The following is a 21,838-nucleotide window of genomic DNA, read 5'->3' on the forward strand; positions in this document are numbered from 1 at the left end:
AGAGCGCCAGATTCAACATGGAATGAGGACTCAGGAACAGCGTCCCAGAGGCGCAAAGGGAACCATCCCCCACCCTCCACATTGGGAATTAGCAGGCTTTCGAACAAAAATAAAATACAATAAATCCGTTGGACTTAAAAGGGCAACCTATTTTTTAAAATTATTTTTAAAGTCTCTCTTTGACCAGCATCCGCCGATTCGACACGGCACTGACAGCGGGAAGTTGTTCCCGCCAAGACACTAAAGGTAAACGGGGTAGGGATAACCTCCAGAGAGAAGGCTTTGTAATCTGGGAGTGACTGGCGCGAGTGACATTCACTTACAAATACAGCGTTTTGTCGTCTGGGAGTGCTGAAAGTGCGGGTGCGAAAAGATTTTTAGGTGGGGGTGCGGAGGGGAGCGGATGCAGCTGGAGCGGCTCCCTTGGGGCGCCGAGTGGCAGGTGGGCGGCGGCGAGGGTCCTTGAGGGCGGACCTCAGAGTCTTCAAAAGGGGAGGACTCTGAGGGCTTTTTTGAAGCTGGCTGTGCTTTCTGGAGAGGGTTAAGGCCCCGCTTCCTGGCCTTGCAGCCTCTAATGCCAAAAGATAAGGGAGAGGCTGGCATGTGACCCCGTTTTGAAGTGGCCAGAGGGCTGGCCACCTTCGGAACCATGGGTGCAATATAGAGTCAGACCTCAATACAAGCCCACCCTTTCACATATTTGAACTTTTTTCACATATCTGAACTTTTCTTGTTCACTGTGCAGGGATTGTTCATTGCTGCTGGAGGAAGATCATGGACTGTCCCGGGAAACTGAAGTGGTTGAGTATCCACTAGTCGTGGATAATGGCAGTGATTTCGCAGTTTTTTTGCGAATTACACATCTCTTTGATTATGTTGTGACTAGTTTTGTTGGTAAACTGAGATAGCCATTTAGTGTTTGGGATACCTGTTGATCCACTTGTCCAGGGAGTGTGGTTGGATTTATGAATTATTTGGACGGTTGTCCACTTGAGAGAACGACAGTAGCTTCATAAAAATGTTACAAAGCTCGTTCTAAGATTAAGCTGTTGAACCTATATTTCCCATGAGTGCTTAATTTTCGAAGTATTATTCTTATTTTTATGAATCAAGTCCTGGAAAAGAACAAGATATTTGAACGAAATAGCACCCATAATGGAGAACTTCACAGTTGCTGCTCCTATGATAGGTTTCTCTTAGTTTTATTGTGGTATGGATGGAACAGCAGGTGTTGTCAGATACAAGGTTTGTAGCTTGCCAGTATGTGCATCACCAACACTCCAGATTCCCATTGAGTTGGTGGGGGTTTTGTTACCTTTGTTTTCTCAGCAAAATAATTCTGTAACTTTTTGTGACAACAAATGGACTCTCAATTTACTTAAGATTAATACTTCTTGAATGATAAAATCATTTTGCCATGTTAGAAGACATTTCCGAAGACGACATTTGGGAATACAAATCTAAAAGAAAACCAAAACGAGTTGATCCAGATAATGGCTCTAAAAATATTCTAAAATCTGTTGGAAAAGGAACAGACGGAAAATACCAGTCAAAACGGAATAGAAACAGAAAAAGAGCCACAGAAGCTAAAGAGGTGAAGGACCATGAAATGCCCCCTGAAAATGCAGATTGTCAGACTTCTGTAGCTTCTAGTCAGAATTCAAGTTGTGGAGATGGTATTCAGCACACCCAAGACAAGGAGACTACTCCAGGAAAGCTCTGTAGAACTCACAAAAGCCAACACGTGTCCCCAAAGATACGTCCAGTTTATGATGGATACTGTCCAAATTGCCAGATGCCTTTTTCCTCATTGATAGGGCAGACACCTCGATGGCATGTTTTTGAATGTTTGGATTCTCCACCATGCTCTGAAACAGGTAAGACTGCAGAAAAGGTAGCAGTTTCTAAATAATCTAAAAAGTCTTCGTTAAGTCAGACATACCAATTCAGTGAAACAAGGAAGGCAAACAGTAAACTAAAAGAGAGGTGGGACACTGGGAGACACCATACTTGTCAACGGTATAATAGTAAAGAAAATGGCAGACTAGAAAACAGTTTAAATACGTTGTGTTATTTCATAAAAGTTCCTAAGTATCTGGATTATTTTCCATAAATGTTAATTGAATCCTTACTATGCTGGGTACTTTCACACTGTTTACTTACCTGACTTTCACAACCACCATATAAGGTAGGTAGTATTGACATTTTATAGATGAAAGTTCTTAAAAGTCAAGTAACTTGCCCAGTTGGTTATTTTTATGGAACTCCTTAGAAAACTATAAATAGGCTGGGCACAGTGGCTCATGCCAGTAATCCCAGTACTTTGGGAGGTCGAGGTAGACAGATCACTTGAGCCTAGGAGTTCAAGACCAGCCTGTGCAACATGGTGAAACCCTGTCTTTACCAAAAAAAATACCAGAAATTAGCCAGGTGTGGTGGGCTACTTGGAAGGCTGAGGTGGGAGGATCACCTGAGCCCAGGAGGTGGAGGCTATGGGGCGCTGTGATCATGCCACTGCACTCCAGCCTGGCAGGGGCGACAGAGTGAGACCTTGTCTGAAAAAAAAAAAAAGTATAGATATAGTATGGTTTCTAAATATGGTTATGTTTTAGTCATCATGCTAATGTATACAGGAAGAGGAACTGTGAGGGAGTCTTAGGTGATTAAGATTCTAACAATAAATGTGTCAAATGATAATAAAAGTATGCTATGTTTTTTATCTTTTAAAATATGTAATAAGTATTTAACGTAGAAAATCCTACTTGGAATATATATGGACAACTGGTTGTTGTGATTATTTTATATTTTAAAATCATTTCTATTCCATATATAGATTGTTTCATCTGAAAAGTTAAATTCAGTAAAATAAAAAAATACTCAATATGGCTTTCATGTTAGCTATGATTCAGAATAAATTTTATTGTTAACCTGTAGTTATTTTAAAGTACTGCATGAAGACACACACACAAAAAACCTCTTCTTTAAATTTGGCATTAGCCTTTCCCATAAAAGGATAGCAAGTGAAAAACCTCATAAATTTGCTAGTAATTTGCTTTCATGTAACTTGAAAATCAAGAATGGAAATTGGAGTCCGTGGTTGAAGACCTTAGGGTGAAATGTCTCACGGATGAAGCCATCTCAAAAAAATTTTCCTTCAGTTTTTCACTAAACTCCTGTGAACAGACTCTCAGATGGCTCTCTTGAAATAAATTCCATTCTATAACAAATGCTTTTAAGAGACATTTTTAAGTTAGGTTGTAAGCCATGATGTTTTCTAGTTTAACATAAGAAATATAACATCTTTTTTGAGGGGAGGGAGGTGTCATTTTTTGATAAACCTGGAAATTAACATATACAGGGATATGCCAAGATGGCTTATAGAAAGTTTCTCAATCATGGTAGTATGACAGGGAATAGTTTCCAAATTAGTAAAGCCTTATAATTAACCAGTTTCTCAAATTCTGTTCTTAGAATAGAATCTAAAACTTGTTCAGCATATCAACAATTATAACTACTCTTATTAAAATTGTTACTTTTTATTGTATACAACGTGAATGTTAAATAATGGAACCCAATTTGTACTACTAATGTTGTCAAAGCTTAGTATATTCTTTGATCCTGTAATTTTTTTTCTTTATTAAAATTTCAGAGTGTCCTGATGGTCTTCTGTGTACCTCAACCATTCCTTTTCATTACAAGAGATACACTCACTTCCTGCTAGCTCAAAGCAGGGCTGGTGATCATCCTTTTAGCAGCCCATCACCTGCATCAGGTGGCAGTTTCAGTGAGACCAAGTCAGGTGTTCTTTGTAGCCTTGAGGAAAGATGGTCTTCGTATCAGAGCCAAACCGATAACTCAGTTTCAAGTGATCCCTTACTGATGACACAGTATTTTAAAAAGTCTCCATCTCCAACCAAAGCCAGTGAAAAGATTTCTGCTCATATCCAAACGTCCCAACAAGCTCTACAATTTACAGAATTTGTTGAGAATGACAAACTGGTAGGAGCTGCTTTGCGTCTTGCAAACAACTCAGAACACATAAATTTGCCATTGCCAGAAAATGACTTTAGCGACTATGGAATCTCCTATTCTCCACTTCAAAGTGATGAAGACACTCATGATACCGATGAAAAACTGGATGATTCACAACAACAACTATTTTTTACCGAAAGCTCTAAAGATGGCAGCCTCGAAGAAGATGATGACAGCTGTGCTTTTTTTCAAAAACGACATGGTCCCTTAATGAAGGACCAGGATGAGAGCTGCCGCAAAGTGAACAGCTTCTTAACTCAGGATAAGTATGATGAAGGACTGTATAGATTCAATAGTCTAAATGATTTGTCTCAGCCTATTTCCCAAAATAATGAGAGTACTTTGCCTTATGATCTGGCATGTGCTGGTGGTGATTTTGTGTTGTTTCCGCCTGCGTTGGCAGGGCAGCTTGCTGCTTCTGTTCATCAGGTAGCTAAAGCAAAACAAGATGAGCCAGCATTTCACTCAGCTCGATCAAATAAACAGAAACAGGTCATTGAAAAATCAGCTGTTTACAATCAGGTTTCTCTTCCGTTACTTAAGAGTTCAATGTTGAAACCTTTTGAAAGTCAGGGAGAAGGATATCTTTCTTCCCAACCAACCCAAAGTAAAATTAGAAAATTATCAAGTGAGAACTTGAATGCTAAGAATAATACTAACTCAGCATGTTTCTGCAGAAAGGCATTAGATGGTGTGCCCGTTGGTAAAGCTACAATTTTAAATACAGAAAACTTTTCTAGTACACCGGCTCCTAAGTATTTGAAAATATTGCCTTCTGGTCTTGAGTGTAATGCAAGACATCCTTCTACCAAGGTAATGAAGCAAATGGATATAGGTGTGTATTTTGGACTACCTCCCAAAAGAAAAGAAGAAAAATTGCTAGGGGAAAGTGCATTAGAAGGGATAAACTTCAATCCGGTTCCAAGTCCTAATAATAAGAGGTCCTCGCAGTGCAAGAGGAAGGCAGAAAAATCTTTAAGTGATTTAGAATTTGATGCAAGTAATTTAAATGAGAGTCAGCTTTCTGTGGAACTTTCTAGTGCAAGGTCACAGCGTCAAAAAAAGAGACGTAAAAAGTCAAATTCACTGCAGGAAGGAGTGTATCAGAAGAGATCAGATCACCTTATTAATACTGAATCTGAAGCAGTCAATTTAAGTAAAGTCAAAGTGTTCACAAAATCAGCTCATGGTGGGCTGCAAAGGGGGAACAAGAAAATCCCAGAGTCATCTAATGTAGGAGGATCAAGAAAAAAGACATGTCCATTCTATAAGAAAATACCTGGTAAGTTGAAATATCAGTACTCGATATATCAACAAAGACAACATTTTTGAACTTTGTGTTTATTGCCTGTTGTGTGTGTGTGTGTGTGTGTGTGTGTGTGAAACAATTTTTCCTATATGTTTCCTTTGTTTTTGTGATACTTTATGAGCCTCTAACGTAGATTTGGTTTTTGCCTATTTTATTTTTTTTGCTCCATTCAGTTCATCAAGTTTCTATTAAACATATCCTCTGTGTAAGTGACTATACTAGTTAGGTAGATATTACAGGCTATAGAAAGATTAGTAAGAGAGGAGCAGGGATTCAGCTTAATACAAAAGGAGGAAAGGCATCTCTGTAAATAACTATAATAAAAGGCAGCCTCTAAATGCTTGTGAGAAATACAAAGTACTAAATACTTTCACAGATGGGAAATGTCACAGGTTTTACCTATCATGGTAAATGCCAAAAATTTAAAAACCGTATTAGAACTTAGTTTCTCTGCCCTTTCATATACTTGGTTGCTGCCAGTATATACTTGGTTGCTGAAAGATTTTTAAAGTGCTTTATTGATGTTCTAGATCTATAATTTGTTCAATATAGCATTTATATATAGAATAGCATTTATATACTTCGTAACACAAGTGGTGTTTTTAATAATTATTTTGATTAATTTTCTGTACTTTATTTTATTTATTTATTTAGAGACGGAGTCTCACTCTGTCACCCAGGCTGGAGTGCAGTGGCGTGATCTCAGCTCACTGCAAGCTCCGCCTTCCGAGTTCACGCCATTCTCCTGCCTCAGCCTCCCGGGTAACTGGGATTACAGGCACCCACCACCATGCCCAGCTAATTTTTTTTTGTATTTTTAGTAGAGACAGGGTTTCACCATGCTAGCCAGGATGGTCTCGATCTCCTGACTTTGTGATCCGCCTGCCTCCGCCTCCCAAAGTGCTGGGATTACAAGCGTGAGCCACCGAGCCCGGCCAATTTTCTATACTTTAAATGATCCTAAAACCATGTGTTGATAAGCCTCAGTAGAATTGAGAAGTTATGCTTATTTATTTGCACATCGCCAGTCAGTACACTTAATTATTTCTTGCATGAGCACATTTTACAATAGTATTTCTCAACCCCTTCTTCATTACTGCTCCTCTAAGGAACCTTTTTAGACATTTTTTTCTTGTTTCCCACCCCTCTTCTCCAGTTTGACTGTGCAGCGAAATTCAAAGATGATAGATACATTGTTTGTGTCATATGTGAGATTATGTTGGCCCTCAAGCATTTTGGCTTCCTTAGATCAATACTGCCCCCATTGAAAATTCGTGTTTTAAAAGAAAGTTAGCATTCTCCTTTTGCTGTTTTGCAGAAGTCAAATGCTAAGTATTATGAAAGTATTAGTTAAAACAAAGAAGTAATTGGTTTGTAACCTAGAATTTTAAAAAATTCTTTGGTGCAGTTATTCACAAATAAAGGTCTCTATACTGAGATACTTGGTAGACACTTTTAAGACATTCTCATCTTTAGTGTTACCTTTTGCTAAATTTATGTGGTATAAGTTTTTAAATATAGTTAAATTGGAAATAAGAGGTAAAGAGTATAGAGGGTTCATTCAGTATTTATCATCAAATTGGGTATCTTTGTTAGCTCTTGCTCAGCCTACTGTGTCGGTATTTTTATTGCAGGAACTGGCTTTACAGTTGATGCCTTTCAGTATGGCATGGTTGAAGGTTGCACAGCCTATTTTCTCACACATTTTCATTCTGATCATTATGCTGGATTGTCTAAACACTTCACATTTCCAGTTTATTGTAGTGAGGTAAGTTTTAGTATTCTAACTTTTGGCTTTGTAGAATGCTGTGAATTTCTAAGCAATTTCGTTAAAAAAGAATAATTAAAACAGTCAGATCTTTCATTCTACTAGAAAAAAATATGAGAAAACATATTCCACATAAAAGTTCTAAACTTAAACGAGTTAACATCAATTTTCAGTTTTTAGAAAACATGTTTTATTACATGGAAACAAAAGATAAACTATTTCACGAAGTACTAAAAACAAGAAGTTGCATTCAGTAAACATTCACTGAAAGCCTAAATGGATTCTAGGCAAAATACAGTCAGCCTGCTGTATCTGTGAGTGCCCTATCCATGGATTCAACCAACTGCAACCGAAATGATTCAAAATAAAAAATAATACAACAATGAAAAATAATGCAAATTTAAAAATATAGTATGACAACTATTTACATGGAATTTACATTGTATTAAGTGTTATAATTAATCTGAAGATGATTTAAAGAGGGTATGCATAGGTTATATGCAAATACTGTGCTATTTTGTGTAAGGGACTTGAGCATCCTGAGATTTTGGTGTCCTCAGGGGGTCCTGGAACCAGTCCCCTGCAGATACTGAGGGACATGACTGTATCGAGCTTCAAGGAGCTTATAACCTCCAGAGGAAACATTCATAAATAATGCCACATTGGGATTGGTATTATAATAGAAAAATGAATGGAGTACCTAGGAGTAGGGAGAAGAGAATGCTTTACCCTGTCCTGGGCTGAGGTTAGACACAGTTTTGTGGTAAAAGATACCTTGAACTAATTATTAAAAAGTGAACACTTTAATGCTCATTACTAAAGGCTTGAACTAGAATTTGATTTAATCCTCACAGCATTCTTGAAGCGTGATTTAAGAATTCTTTTTATTAATGAAACACCTGAGGTTTGGAGAAGTGAAGTGACGTGCCCCAGGTCACAGAGATACTAATGGCAGAGTCTGAACTTGTGTGCAAATCTGTCTGATTCCAGGACCAGGCAGAGGAAAGAGCATTCTAGGTAGAGACTAAAGTGTATGTAAAGGCACAGGCACCTGAGAAATATGCCCATTCCAGGCACTTCAGATAATTCAAAATGGCTAGAATGCAAGGTAGGGAATAACAGGAGACAAACTCACAGGAATGGGCTGGAACCAGATCACTCAGGCTTTTGTATGTCATAGTGAGGATGGACTCTTCACAGATGAGGTGAAGTCAGTGACGATGTTCAAGCAGAGTAGTGGCACAGCCATTATAGGAAATTCTTCCTGGCGTTGTGGAGTGTTTACTTAAATATGAGCAGGAAAAGGGATGTTAATTAAGATGCTATGGTTCTAAACTAGATACGAAATAAAATACTTATTTAGTGTTTTACTGCATCAGCAATAAGCACGTCCTGTTTTGCAGATAACTGGCAATTTGTTGAAGAACAAACTTCATGTGCAAGAACAATATATTCATCCATTGCCACTGGACACTGAATGTGTCGTGAATGGTGTCAAAGTTGTTTTGCTTGATGCCAATCAGTAAGTATTAAAGTCATCTTAATAGCACATTTTTTTAAATGTTCAAAAGGACAACACATTGGCATGATTATTTAATAACTTTTTTCATTATAATTAATATGCTTCATATTTCTTAAAACTTGAGTAAGATGTTTCTCCTTTTGAAAAATAATGTGCCCAATTATAGAATCAGAGATTAAAATTAAAGGGATCCTCTAAATGTTATCTAACCCATTTTTTTATCCGGTTTAAATTACTACACTTGGCCGGGCGCGGTGGCTCAAGCCTGTAATCCCAGCACTTTGGGAGGCTGAGACGGGCGGATCATGAGGTCAGGAGATCAAGACCATCCTGGCTAACACGGTGAAACCCTGTCTCTACTAAAAAAATGCAAAAAAACTAGCCGGGCGTGGTGGCGGGTGCCTGTAGTCCCAGCTACTCGGGAGGCTGAGGCAGGAGAATGGCATAAACCCGGGAGGCAGAGCTTGCAGTGAGCCGAGATCCGGCCACTGCACTCCAGCCTGGGCAACAGAGCGAGACTCCGTCTCAAAAAAAAAAAAAAAAAAATTACTACACTTGACATCTGAGATGCCATCTTATTTTTTAAAATACCTTAACATATTGTTGCTGCTGTTCTTTGCAAAATAACATTTTGCCATTTTCTTTAGTATCATATATATAAATTAACAGCTTGTACTCTATTCGGATACTAGAGGGTCAGTTTTATCTCCTCCTACCCCTCTTTAAGAAATCATTCAGCCTTCAGATATTAAAGATTTTGAAGATTTTTTTCTTGGAAATAGCCTCCATTTTACCCTCTTTTTTTCTTTTAATATAAAGTACTATCAGCATTCATGTTGTCAAAACACATTCATGTTATCAACTCTGCCGCTTTCTACTTTCCATAGAATGTTAGCCCTCTGTACCATAGAGGTCATAGATGAAGAGGAAGAAGACTAAATATAGGTTTCCTAAAATCCAGGCCAAGCTATTACATTAGGTTGCCTTTAAGTTTTTGTCTGCTAATTTTGCTGTTTTTTTTTTTTTTTTTTCCAGTTTTGGTTTTTTTTTTTTTTTTTTTTTTTTTTTTTTTTTGAGACGGAGTTTTGCTCTTTTTGCCCAGTTTGGAGTACAATGACACAGTCTCAGCTCGCTGCAACCTCTGCCTCCCAGGTTCAAGCTATTCTCCTGCCTCAGCCTCCCAAGTAGCTGGGATTACAGGCGCACACCACCACACCCAGCTAATTTTTGTATTTTTAGTAGAGACGGGGTTTTGCTGTGTTGACCAGGCTGGTTTCGAATTCCTAACCTCAGGTGATCCGCCCACTTCGGCCTCCCAAAATGCTGGGATTACAGGCATGAGCCACCATGGGCGGGCAAGTTCTGATTTTTAATTTCAACTTTATGGGGTTTTCACCATAGATCACAAAGTTAGCATCAAGCTAGTATCACATAGTTCGATGTCTCAGGCATACAAAACAGTCTTACCAGGCATAATATTCCTAGGGTTCAGAGTTCATTTCCCAGGAGCCAGCCAAGGGCCAATCCTAAGGACATGCTGTTCTTGGGAATGTGTGGAGGTTGAGCAACCTGGGTCTGCCTTTCCTGCACACCAGTTCTTTTTATGATGTAAATGTCCTTGAGTTGAAGTGCGCGTTTCCTCTGTAGTGCAATGCTATGTCATTGTGGTCAGCTAATAAAGTGTGCTAACTTGGTGATAATTGAAATAGATACTGTTCCTTTAGGTGCTTGCCTGTGTTAAGAACACTCTTTTGAAATTTGTGTTCAGCTGTCCAGGTGCTGTCATGATCCTCTTTTATCTTCCCAATGGTACTGTCATATTACACACGGGAGACTTCAGGGCAGATCCCAGCATGGAACATTCTCTTCTTGCGGACCAGAAAGTCCATATGCTGTACTTAGATACCACGTAAGAGAGGCTTTTTTTGTGTGCTTCCTTTTCCCACTGACAGCCTTTGCTCTCTGTATTATGGTTATCAAAATGACGGCTTATTGCCAATTATTATTTTAAGGCTCTTTATCAGAGGGATGCTGTTTGAAAAATATATATATACTTGCTTAAGGGCAAATTTGAGATTGCATGTGTTAACTGACTACAGCTCTTTTTTTTGTGTGATTTATTTTTGAAAACATGTTATATGAGAATCCTGTTAAACAAGGAAGAAAAACTTAGGAGCAAACTTTAGGAAGACACCCTTTTAAGAGTAACTGTGTAGCTATTAATTGTGAAGAGAAGACAGAGGCCAAAATGTGATTCTGTTTTTGGGTATCCAAAGTTACTGTTGTTCTTTTCTTAAAAAGATAATTTATAAGTGACAGTTTTGAATTCCTGAGTACTATAAATATAATGGCATAAGCCATTACATTTTAGCTGTGTATGTATTTCTCCCTAACTTTATTAAGTAAATAAAAATTGTATATATTTCTGGTATATGATGTGATTTTATATATTAAAATATCTCATCAACTTGTTAGAAATTATCTTAACCATTTCAACCTGTTTTAAGAAGTACGTTTGGATGCGATATTTTTGTAAAAGATGGTCTTTCCGCATCCAGTTTTCTCACATTGTAACTGATTTTTCCACTCTTCTATATGAGTTTTAAGCACTAGATAAATTAAGAAAATAAGTTTTTTTTTAAAAAAAAAAAAAACCTTTTTTGTTACCTAGTTCTATTCTGATACGATTCTGAATTTCCTCATGGGTTTTAATGAGAAAGTTTTCTTCCTCTTCTCTAATGGTTGACTAGCAAAACAATTCCAAAACTGGGAAAATGTTTGTTTTTTGTGGCTTATTACATTTTTAGTGAAAAAGTGCTTACTTTTCATCTCAAATATAGATAGGTAGATAGTAGCTTAGAGTTAATTTTTTGCTGGGTTATACTGTATGGAGATAGACCCAACTGGATCTGTTGTATTTGTGTGTGTGTGTGTGTGTGTGTGTGTGTGTGTACACGTATACGTATATATACACATAGTATATATATTCTGTGTCTGTAAAGAATGATATTAATATCAACCATGTCAATATTAACTGATTTAAAACTGTTTCACTAAATTCATGTTTAGTTTCATTACTTTAATCATTTTTTATTAAGTCAATCTTTAGTCCAGATATAATCCTTATCAATATGATTTTTTGATAGTGTTTGGAGTTAAATAAAAGATACTGAGTTTTATAATTTATAACTAAAATAGCTGGCTTGCTAGAAATATTCTTGGGGAAAAAAGTCTTCAAAAAGACAATTTTTTGAGAGTGATAAAAGAAATATAATGAAAAAGATATATTGAAAACTTACAATTTGATCATAAGTTAGTAGTAACTGGTAAATAATTCTAACTACAGGCAGTGAGATAACTTGTGGTGTTAATATATTATACTGCTGTTGTATGTAAGTTGCTAACACTTGTTTTCTAAAATAGCATCCAGCTTAAGGTGATGGCTTTTTTATTGTTCTTTTAGTGAGTACCATGTTTCCATATTATAGATATTGTAGCCCAGAATACACCTTTCCATCTCAGCAAGAGGTTATCCAGTTTGCCATCAACACTGCCTTTGAGGCTCTAACTCTAAACCCACATGCTCTTGTTGTCTGTGGCACTTACTCTATTGGAAAAGAGAAAGTCTTCCTAGGTGAGTGATAGGTGTATCTAATTTACATTAATATATTATAAAGATCAGATTCTTTTTGCATAAAACCCTTTAAGTTTCTACTCTTGAGTTTGATAATTATTTCCTGTAATGATTCAATATTACCTTTGAAGTTGAAGGAAAATTTGATAGTTTGAAACATTTAATCTTTGAAAGGTTTGACTTTAGGGAAACATTTGATAAGTGTGTTTAATTTAGGCTTTCTAGATATAAGAAATTTATAGAGCAACTGCCCATGCTACATTATTATTTAGTAAACTTTGAAAGATGATTAATGCATAGTTGTATTGCTGCATTCTTTGAGGATAATAATTATGTTAGCAATGAGTTTTAATTTTTGTTCCTAAATGATTTCTGGATGTATAACTTAGTTTGTCCAGGTAGTATTGTACTAATTTGCAAAATACTTTCTATTTCTTCTTAAGTATGGCCACATTATATCAAACATTAAAGATGATAAAGCCGGGGCTTTTAACTTCTTCAAATTTAGTTCCTTCTCTTCCTCTATCCACTTTCTATACACTTTTGCAGTTTTTAAATAGTAAATAGTAAGCCTTTAAAAATAAATTATTTGGTTTTCTCACAATTTATTCCACACAGTAAACTAACAAAATGATTCTGTCTTTTTGAGATATCATGGTAAAAGTGTGAATGTTTTTAATTTCCTTTTATTTGGTAAATTCTTACCTTAAAATTTGCTTAAGCTGTAACTATTTTTTTCACAAGCTGTACGTTTACTATTTTTAACCTTTTCTTTTGCCCATAGCCATTGCTGATGTTTTAGGTTCAAAAGTGGGCATGACCCAGGAAAAATATAAAACTCTACAGTGCCTCAATATACCAGAAATTAATTCACTCATCACTACCGACATGTGCAGTTCATTGGTTCACCTTCTCCCAATGATGCAAATTAATTTTAAGGTAAGCATTCAAGAGATATGTCTTTTAGGGTGAACTAAAAAAGGTAATCTTATGATTTTAAACTACATTTAACTTAGAGGAATTCAATTATAATAGAATATTTTCACATTTGTTATTGTGTTTATGAAATAAAAAGAATGAATGAAAGGTGAGGCAATGGAGACAGGAAGACTAGAGCATGGCGTGAAGAGGGGCTGGATACTTTGATGGCCAAAGGGAGGAGGGTTGCTTGTTTGTTGGCCATCAGAGATGAGGATTTTTATGTTGTGAGGGACAGAGAGAATCTAAGATAAGAGAATAATTGATGAGCAAGAAGATTATTCAGAAGAATAATTCTGAGCAAGACCTGAAAAATAGGTAATGAGGTGCATCCACTTTGAACAGAAAGAGGGCCACACCTCTTCCTCTCCGACAGTTCTCTCACAGCCTACCACTCTACAGACTGTGCGTTCTGATGCTTATGGCCTTCTTGTAGAGAGCATATATTTACAAATCCCAACTTAAACAAGATTTAGGTTTTCACTACTACTCAAGCGTTTTTTTTTTTTTTTTTTTTTTGAGCAGTCTCACCCTATTGCCCAGGCTGGAGTGCAGTAGTGCAGCCTTGGCTCACTGCAACCTCTGCCTCCCAAGTTCAAGTGATTGTCATGCCTCAGCCTCCTAAGTGGCTGGAATTACAGGCATGTGCCACTATGCCCAGTTAATTTTTGTATTTTTTAGTAGAGATGGGGTTTCGCCATGTTGGCCAGGCTGATCTCAAACTCTTGAGCTCAAGTGATCCGCCTGCCTCAGCCTGCCAATGTGCTCGTATTACAGGTATGAGCTACCACGTCTGGCGTAAGCATAACTTTTTAGTACAGGAATTCAAGTTGGTTTTAATAACTCAGAAATGTTGATTCTGAATGATTTTTTGAGGCTAGTGTCCTTGGAGGAGTGATCTGGAGTCATTAAATCTATATTTTTGATAGTCGTCAAGTCTGTATGTTTCCACATTTAGGATTTTATAATAAAACACAAGTTCTTTGTGGAAAGGTCAATCTGTAAGGCTCCTAGGTGCCGATGGTATAATACATGATGAGAGAGAGAAAAAGCTGAGAAAGGGCAGGTGGTTTCCATTAGGAGGTGGGGTTTACTGACCTCCTGCCTACTAGGCTGTAAGCTTGCAAAGAGTGAAATCTGTATCCTCTTTTCCTCCACACTGACCCTAGCAACTATGTAATACCAGAATGGATATTTACTGGTATTTCCTTCAGTCGTCCCTCCCCTTGCTCCATTAAAGTGACTGGGTATTGATTTTTTGAAGACTTCTTTTTTTCTTTTAATATTTGTTTATTAAACATTCTAGCAATGATAATGGAAATACATATTTAAAATGTTTTAAATCGGTGATACATTCACAACGGTAAAACAAAATATAAAACGGCATATTGTGAAAAGCTTTTTTTCTTCCCCTGTCCCTCATTTACCTACATATTTTTGGAAGCTTTCCTTTTTTTTTTTGTTTTTTGAGACAGAGTCTCGCTCTGTCGCCCAGGCTGGAGTGCAGTGGCTTGGTCTCAGCTCACTGCAACCTCCGCCTCCCAGGTACACGCCATTCTCCTGCCTCAGCCTCCCGAGTAGCTAGGAATACAGGCGTCCACCACCACACCTGGCTAATTTTTTGTATTTTTAGTAGAGATGGGGTTTCACCGTGGTAGCCAGGATGGTCTCCATCTCTTGACCTTGTGATCCGCCTGCCTTGGCCTTCCAGAGTGCTGGGATTACAGGCGTGAGCCACCGCGCCTGGCCTCGGAAGATTTCTTACCTCCAAAACACACATGGAGCAGAAGCTGATGTTTGTCATTAGAGCCAATTTTTTTTTTTTTTACCAGTCAAAAGTTGTATTTCATGAGAGATAATTACTTTTTGTGAAAAGGTAATCCTAACACAGTTTTCAAGGTGCCCAGGGTATGCCTGAAAGCCTTTGAAAGGCTATAAATAATACCATTCATGCTATCTAGTTCAACATCCCAAGTTCACGTATGTGCTACATAGGTGACTACCAACTGATTTAAACCTGACTGATTGATTGTGGTAAATTGTTATAACAGTGATGTTATAGATGATTATTTGCATGCTGAAAAAATACTTCTAGTAACATTGCAAAAAGTATTTTTCTCCCAAACTGGTTACAAATAAACCAAATAAATCAGGAACAAGTCATAAATCAGGGATTTCATATTGACTAAACTATTCTTAATAAATTTCCTCATGAGAATAGTTCTCAAATTGTGGTTAATGGGCTACTTGTAGCTGCTGGTAGTCTTTTTTTCTGTAGATTTGGCTTATATGATAATATCCGAAGTTTTTGTTTATAGTACAGGTTAATGATGTTTTTGTGGTAACTCTAATTTGTCCCACAGAAAGCAAATATTAGTTATCATTTAATTCTTCTGGATGGTTTTGCAGAGACAAATAGGAATGGATAGGTTTGATGATGTGTATTGAAAGTTGGACTCAGTTTATATATTAAATGTATAATTACTCTAAACCTCAGTTTCTTATTTTCTTTCTTTGTGAGGACAAGGGTAGAAGGAATAGTGATTAAACAAATAATATTACATTAGCTAGGTCTTAGACTAAGCAAGGCAAAAACTTGCAAATTTGCAGAGCCAAGAATATTGAAATGGAAATGTAGTTACGTATCAATAACTAACTTTTTTGGTGTGCATAGTAATTGGTAAGAAATATGGTTGTCTTATGGTAGGTATTTTTATATTCACTTCTAATTAATAAAAGGCTCTTATTTGATACAAAAGAGAGATCAAAGAATTGTTACCAGTTCATCAACAAAATGAATTTTACTATTCATTGTAAGTCTTTGAAACTATGGGTTTTAGTCTTCAGACCAAAAGTATTAGATTTTTTTGTATCCCTCGTGCCATTATTATTTATAACTTGATTTCTCTTATCTTTCAAAGACTGAACTTCGGTCATTGATTTTCTAAGAGTTTTATCAAATGTCATCATTTATGATTACTTTAGCTTGGGAAAGTTTTATTTTACTCAAGACTTACAAGGGGAGCATATTACTTCCAACAATAGTGGTATGAAAAGTTTTAAAATAAATCTAGTTCATGTTTAAAGGGTAAAAGGCATAAACACCTGAAAAGAATGCTATTAAGCGGCTGTAAAATGTATCTCTGTGTTGAGTATGATGCCATTCACATAAAAAAAATTACTTCTCTCCACCTAGCTATCCCCTTTTGGTGTATATGCATGGAGATATGTTTGCATTGGTGTTTACCATTGTTGATACCATTGTTGATATTATCTCTGTGGAGTAAGATTTGGAGAGTAGTTTTGTTTTTGTTTTTGGTAGCTATCGGAATTGTAATTTGTTTATACCTATTTGCTTGTGTTTAAAGTTGTCTTGTTACACTTTTTTCTTTTTCCAGACTGTACTTGTTTAACTTCAGATAAGAAAAGGAGAAAATATTTTATATATTTTTTCAGTGATTATTTTTTAGAAGCATGGCACTAGGTTGTTGAAGCTAATGCTTAAAAAGTGAAAACTCCCCACGCCTGCACCAGTATAACATCTTTAATCAGTCTGTTTTATTCCACATAACCCGTTTCCATTGACCTCAATGTGCTATTTTTATTTAATAGGGCTTACAGAATCATTTGAAGAAGTGTGGTGGGAAATACAATCAGATTTTGGCGTTTCGACCTACAGGATGGACACACTCTAACAAGTTCACTAGAATAGCAGATGTTATTCCCCAGACCAAAGGAAACATTTCAATATATGGTATAGTTATTAAATTTTCTAACTTTTAATGTTTATAATTACTTTACATTTTAAAAAATGTTGTAAAGTTCAAATCCAACAAAAACAGGCACCAAAGAATTTAATAATTCAAGAGTTTTCAAATCTCTCTACAACGCTAATCCTGTGTCTAGTCCATTGTAAACTGATATAAAGGAGCTTGACTAGTAGATAACATTAACAAATACAGATCATTTCACTTTGTGATCAGTGATATTGAGAGGAAATTGCAGAATTACTTGAAAGGACTACTGCGGTTACATACTGGAAGTATAGATGACAGTGTGAGATTGGGAGCAGGAAGATGATGGGTTAGATGTGGTGACAGCAGGAGATACAGACTTGCCTGTTTTCATTCTTGGAGGAGGTTTACCACTGCCTTCAGAGTTGGCTTATTGCAGTGACAGCTGATGGAAACATGTTTGGTGTGTCACCAGACCAGTGATTTACCCTCAGCCTCTAAAGACCCTAGTATACTGAAAATAGGACCCTTTTCACCTTTCTTTGTGGTACTTGATCTTCAATAAAGAAGATAAAGTGTGTGTGTGTGGTGTTTTTTTCCTATTTTTTTTATGTGTGCAAAGCTTGGGGACAAATCCACTTACCTGCTCTGGAAGTGAGTCTCCGGCTTGTTTTTCTTCACATTTGACTCATATTTCTTCCATATTTTCCTGAAGTGTGTAGCTAAGTGAATTGTCTAAAGGAAGAATTGTTTAAAAAGAAGAAAATTCCTAATTAAATAGGACTCTCTAGAAATGCATGTTATTAAATATACACACAAAAAAAGTAGATTTTTGAAGTTCTAAGTTTCATATCTGTATTAGTCCATTCTCACACTGCTTTAAAGAACTATCTGAAACTGGGTAATTTATGAAGAATAGAGGTTTAATTGACTCACAGTTCCACAGGCTTAACAGGAAGCATGACTGGGAGGGCTCAGGAAACTTAAAATCATGACAGAAGGCAAAGGGCAAGCAAGCACGTCTTACCTTAGCGGAGCAGAAAAGAGAGAGAGAGAGAGCGCAAACAGGGAAATGCCACACACTTTCAAACCATCCAATCTCCTGAGAACTCACTCACTATCTTATTATTATTATTATTATTATTATTATTTTTGAGACAAGAACCTTGCTGTGTCGCCAGGCTGGAATACAGTGGCATGATCTAGGCTCACTGCAACCTCCATCTACCCGGTTCAAGCAATTCTTCTGCCTCAGTCTCTCGAGTAGCTGGGATTACAGGCATAAGCCACCATGCCTGGCTAATTTTTGTATTTTTAGTGGCGATGGGGTTTCACCATGTTAGCCAGGCTGGCCTCGAACTCCTGACCTCGGGTAATCTGCTCGCCTCGGCCTCCCAAAGTGCTGGGATTACAGGCGTGAGCCACCATGCCTGACCAAGAACTCACTCACTATCAGAAGAACAACAAGGGGCAGATCCACCCCCATGATCCAGTCGCCTCCTACCAGGCCCTTTCCGCAGTACATAGGGATTACAATTTGAGATGAGATTTGGGTGGGGACACAGAACCAAACCATATCGGCATCATTTTAATGTCTTAATCTTTATTATTCATAAAAGATATCAACAGATTTTCTTATGAAAACTAAAGCACCAAGGAGTTTTTGACAAAAATACTGTGGATTGCTTTTCTCTTTTGTTTTATTCTGTTTTAGGATTGCGAATTTTAAATTAATTTGATTTTAGTGTACAACTTTGTTTCTTTGGTGTTACAGGAATTCCTTACAGTGAACACAGCAGCTACCTAGAAATGAAGCGCTTTGTCCAGTGGCTGAAGCCCCAGAAAATCATACCTACCGTAAATGTTGGCACCTGGAAATCTAGGAACACAATGGAGAAATATTTTAGAGAGTGGAAATTGGAAGCTGGATATTGATGATACCTCCAAGTATTCAGTAGTAGTTGTAGCTTGGATGTAGCTTGTTAGTAGTTAAATCTATAGAGATATGAATTGCACTTTGTGTGGAAAAACCAGATAGTTTACTTTCTCATTTATGTTTGAACATGTTCATGGTACTGAATGCCTCTCAGTGTCATCAAGGATAACTGAAACTGGGTCTCCCTGGGACCCTTAATTTCTTGTCCCCCTGCCCTCCATGGGCAGTTATATTCTGCATAAAGCCTTGGAAGAGGAAGCAGAGGCAGATTCAGAGACCAGGGATTAATGATGATTAATAAACTAGATGGAAGTATTATATATATAAGTAACTATGTATCTTTAAAATTATGAGATGAAACTTTTATATGACATGCATACCTAAATAAAATTAATATAAAATTTGTTCTAGTGTCTTTTGGGTTTTTTGTTTTGTTTTTAGTAGACTTTATTATTTCTTTATCTATTTATTTTTGAGATGGAGCCTCGCACTGTCACCCGGGCTATAGTGCAATGGCTCACTGCACCCTCCACCTCCCGGGTTCAAATGGGTCTCCTGCCTCTGCCTCCCGAATAACTGGTATTATAGGTGCCCGCCACCATGCCTGGCTAATTTTTTTTTTTTTTTTTTTTTGAGACGGAGTGTCTGTTGCCCAGTCTAGAGTGCAGTGGTGCGATCTCGGCTCGCTGCAAACTCCACCTCCCGAGTGCACCCCATTCTCCAGCCTCAGCCTCCCGAGTAGCTGGGACTACAGGCGCCTGCCACCACCCCTGGCTTATTTTTTATATTTTTAGTAGAGACAGGGTTTCACCGTGTTAGCCAGGATGGTCTTGATCTCCTAACCTTGTGATCCACCTGCCTCAGCCTCCCAAAGTGCTGGGATTACAGGCTTGAGCCACTGTGCCCAGCCCAAGACTTTATTTTTTAGAGCAGTTTTAGGTTCACAGCAAAGTTGAGTAGAAGGTACAGAGATTTCCCTTATACTTACTACCACCCCCATGTGCTTAGCTCCCCCATGATCAACATTGCTCACCTGAATGGTACATTTCTCACAATAGATGAGCCTACGTTGACACATCATAGTCACTCAAAGTCCACAATTTACAGTAGGGTCACTCTTGGTGTTGTACATTCCTTGGTTAGTATAATGTATAATGACACACATCCCCCATTGTAATATCCTGCAAAATTTTTGCTATCCCAAAATCCTTGTTCTCTGCTTATTCATACTTCCATCCCCAAAACCCCTGGCAAGCAGTTATCTTTTTGCAGTCTCCACAGTTTTGCTTTTTCCAAAATGTCATGTAGTTGGAATCAGACAGTAGGTATCCTTTTCAGATTGGTTTTTTCACTTTGTAATACACATTTAAGGGTCTTCCACATCTTTTTGTGGCTTGATAACTCATTCCTTTTTAGCGCTGAGTACTATTCCTTTGTATGGATGTATCTCAGTTTGTTTATCCATCACCTACCGAAGGAAATCTTGATTGCTTCCAAGTTTTGGCAATGAGGAATAAAGCTGCTATAAACATACTGATTCAGGTTTTTCTGTGGGCTGTTTTCAACACCTAGGGTGAATATCATACTACTCAGCAACCTCAATCCTTGATAAGAGTATGTTTGGTTTTATAAGAAAGCACCAAACTGTCTTCCAAAGTGGCTATACAATTCTGTATTCCCACCCGCAACTAATGAGCGTTCCTGTTGCTCCACATCTTCACTAGCACTTGGTGTCAGTTTCCTGGATTTTGGTCATTCTCTTAGGTGCATAGCGATATCTCCTTTTTGTTTTCATTTGCATTTCCCTAGTGACATATGATATGGAACATCTTTTCATATGCTTATTTGCCATCTATGTATCTTCTCTGACGAAGTGTCTGTTCAGATCTTTGGCTCATTTTCTAATCGGGTTGTTCATTTTCTTATTGTTGAGGGTTTTTTAATTTGTATTTTATTTTTTCTTATTTAAAAAAAAATTACAGTACTTTGAGTTGCTGTTTTATTTTATTTATTTTTTTTAAGAGATGGGGTGTCACTAGGTTGCCCATGCAGGAGTACAGTGGCTATTCACAGGTGCAATTATAGCACAGGACAGCCTCAAACTCCTAGCCTCAAGCTGTCCTCTTGCCTCAGCCTCTGGAGTAGCTAGGACTCCTGGAGCATGTCACTGTACCTGGTTATTGTTGAGTTTTGAGAGTTATTTGTATATTTTGGATAACAGTCCTTTATCAGATATATCTTTTGCAAACATTTTCTGCCAATTTGTGTCTTGTCTACTCATTCTCTTGGCAGTGTACAGTGTCTTTTTTTTTTTTTTTTTTTTTTTTTTAAGACTGAGTTTCCCTCTTTGACCCAGGCTGGAGTAAAGTGGCATGATCTCAGCTCACTGCAACCTCTGCCTCCCGGGTTCAAATGATTCTTCTGCCTCAGCCTCCCAAGTAGCTGGAATTATAGGCGCCCACCAACACGCCCAGCTAATTTTGTATTTTTAGTAGAGATGGGTTTTTGCCATGTTGGCCAGGCTGGTCTCGAACTCCTGACCTCAGGCGATCCTCCTGCCTCGGCCTCCCAAAGTGCTAGGGTTACAGGCATGAGCCACCGTGCCTGGCCTACGGTGTACAATGTCTTTTGCAGAGCAGAAGTTTTTAATTTTAATGAAGTCTGTCTTATCGATTATTCCTTTCATGGATCATGCCTTTGGTGTTGTATTTAAAAATTCATCTCCATACCCAAGGTCATCTAGATTTTCTTTTATAATGTCTCCTAGGAGTTTTATTGTTTTGTGTTGTACACTTAGATCTGTGATCCATTCTGAGTTATAGTGTAAGGTCTGCTTCTAAATTTATTATTTGGCATGTGGATGTCCAGTTGTTCCAACACCATTTGTTGAAAAGACTGTCTTTTCTCCATTGCATTACTTTTGTT

At 37.5% G+C, this 21,838-nt stretch overlaps 1 protein-coding gene across 4 annotated transcripts; it reads left to right on the plus strand.

Moving 5' to 3' along the window:
* Positions 1-161: 161 nt before the first annotated feature.
* DCLRE1A (DNA cross-link repair 1A) lies at positions 162-19,318 on the plus strand. 4 transcript variants are annotated; one of them, XM_017892486.1, is made up of 10 exons: positions 162-246; positions 746-1,877; positions 3,650-5,314; positions 6,976-7,109; positions 8,513-8,631; positions 10,400-10,540; positions 12,120-12,265; positions 13,050-13,204; positions 16,856-16,997; positions 18,752-19,318. In XM_017892486.1, the coding sequence occupies exons 2-10, from the start codon at positions 1,418-1,420 to the stop codon at positions 18,910-18,912; spliced, it is 3,123 nt and encodes a 1,040-aa protein (XP_017747975.1). In that variant the 5' UTR covers positions 162-246; positions 746-1,417; the 3' UTR covers positions 18,913-19,318. The 4 variants fall into 4 exon arrangements, with proteins under 4 accessions (XP_017747975.1, XP_017747978.1, XP_017747977.1 ...); XM_017892488.1 differs by lacking the exon at positions 162-246 and adding an exon at positions 267-363; XM_017892487.1 differs by lacking the exon at positions 162-246 and adding an exon at positions 380-442.
* The last annotated feature ends 2,520 nt before the right edge of the window (positions 19,319-21,838 follow it).

Source organism: Rhinopithecus bieti, unplaced genomic scaffold (assembly GCF_001698545.2).
Source record: "Rhinopithecus bieti isolate Rb0 unplaced genomic scaffold, ASM169854v2 scaffold_21201, whole genome shotgun sequence".
In the NCBI taxonomy this organism is placed as follows: Eukaryota; Metazoa; Chordata; class Mammalia; order Primates; family Cercopithecidae; genus Rhinopithecus; species Rhinopithecus bieti.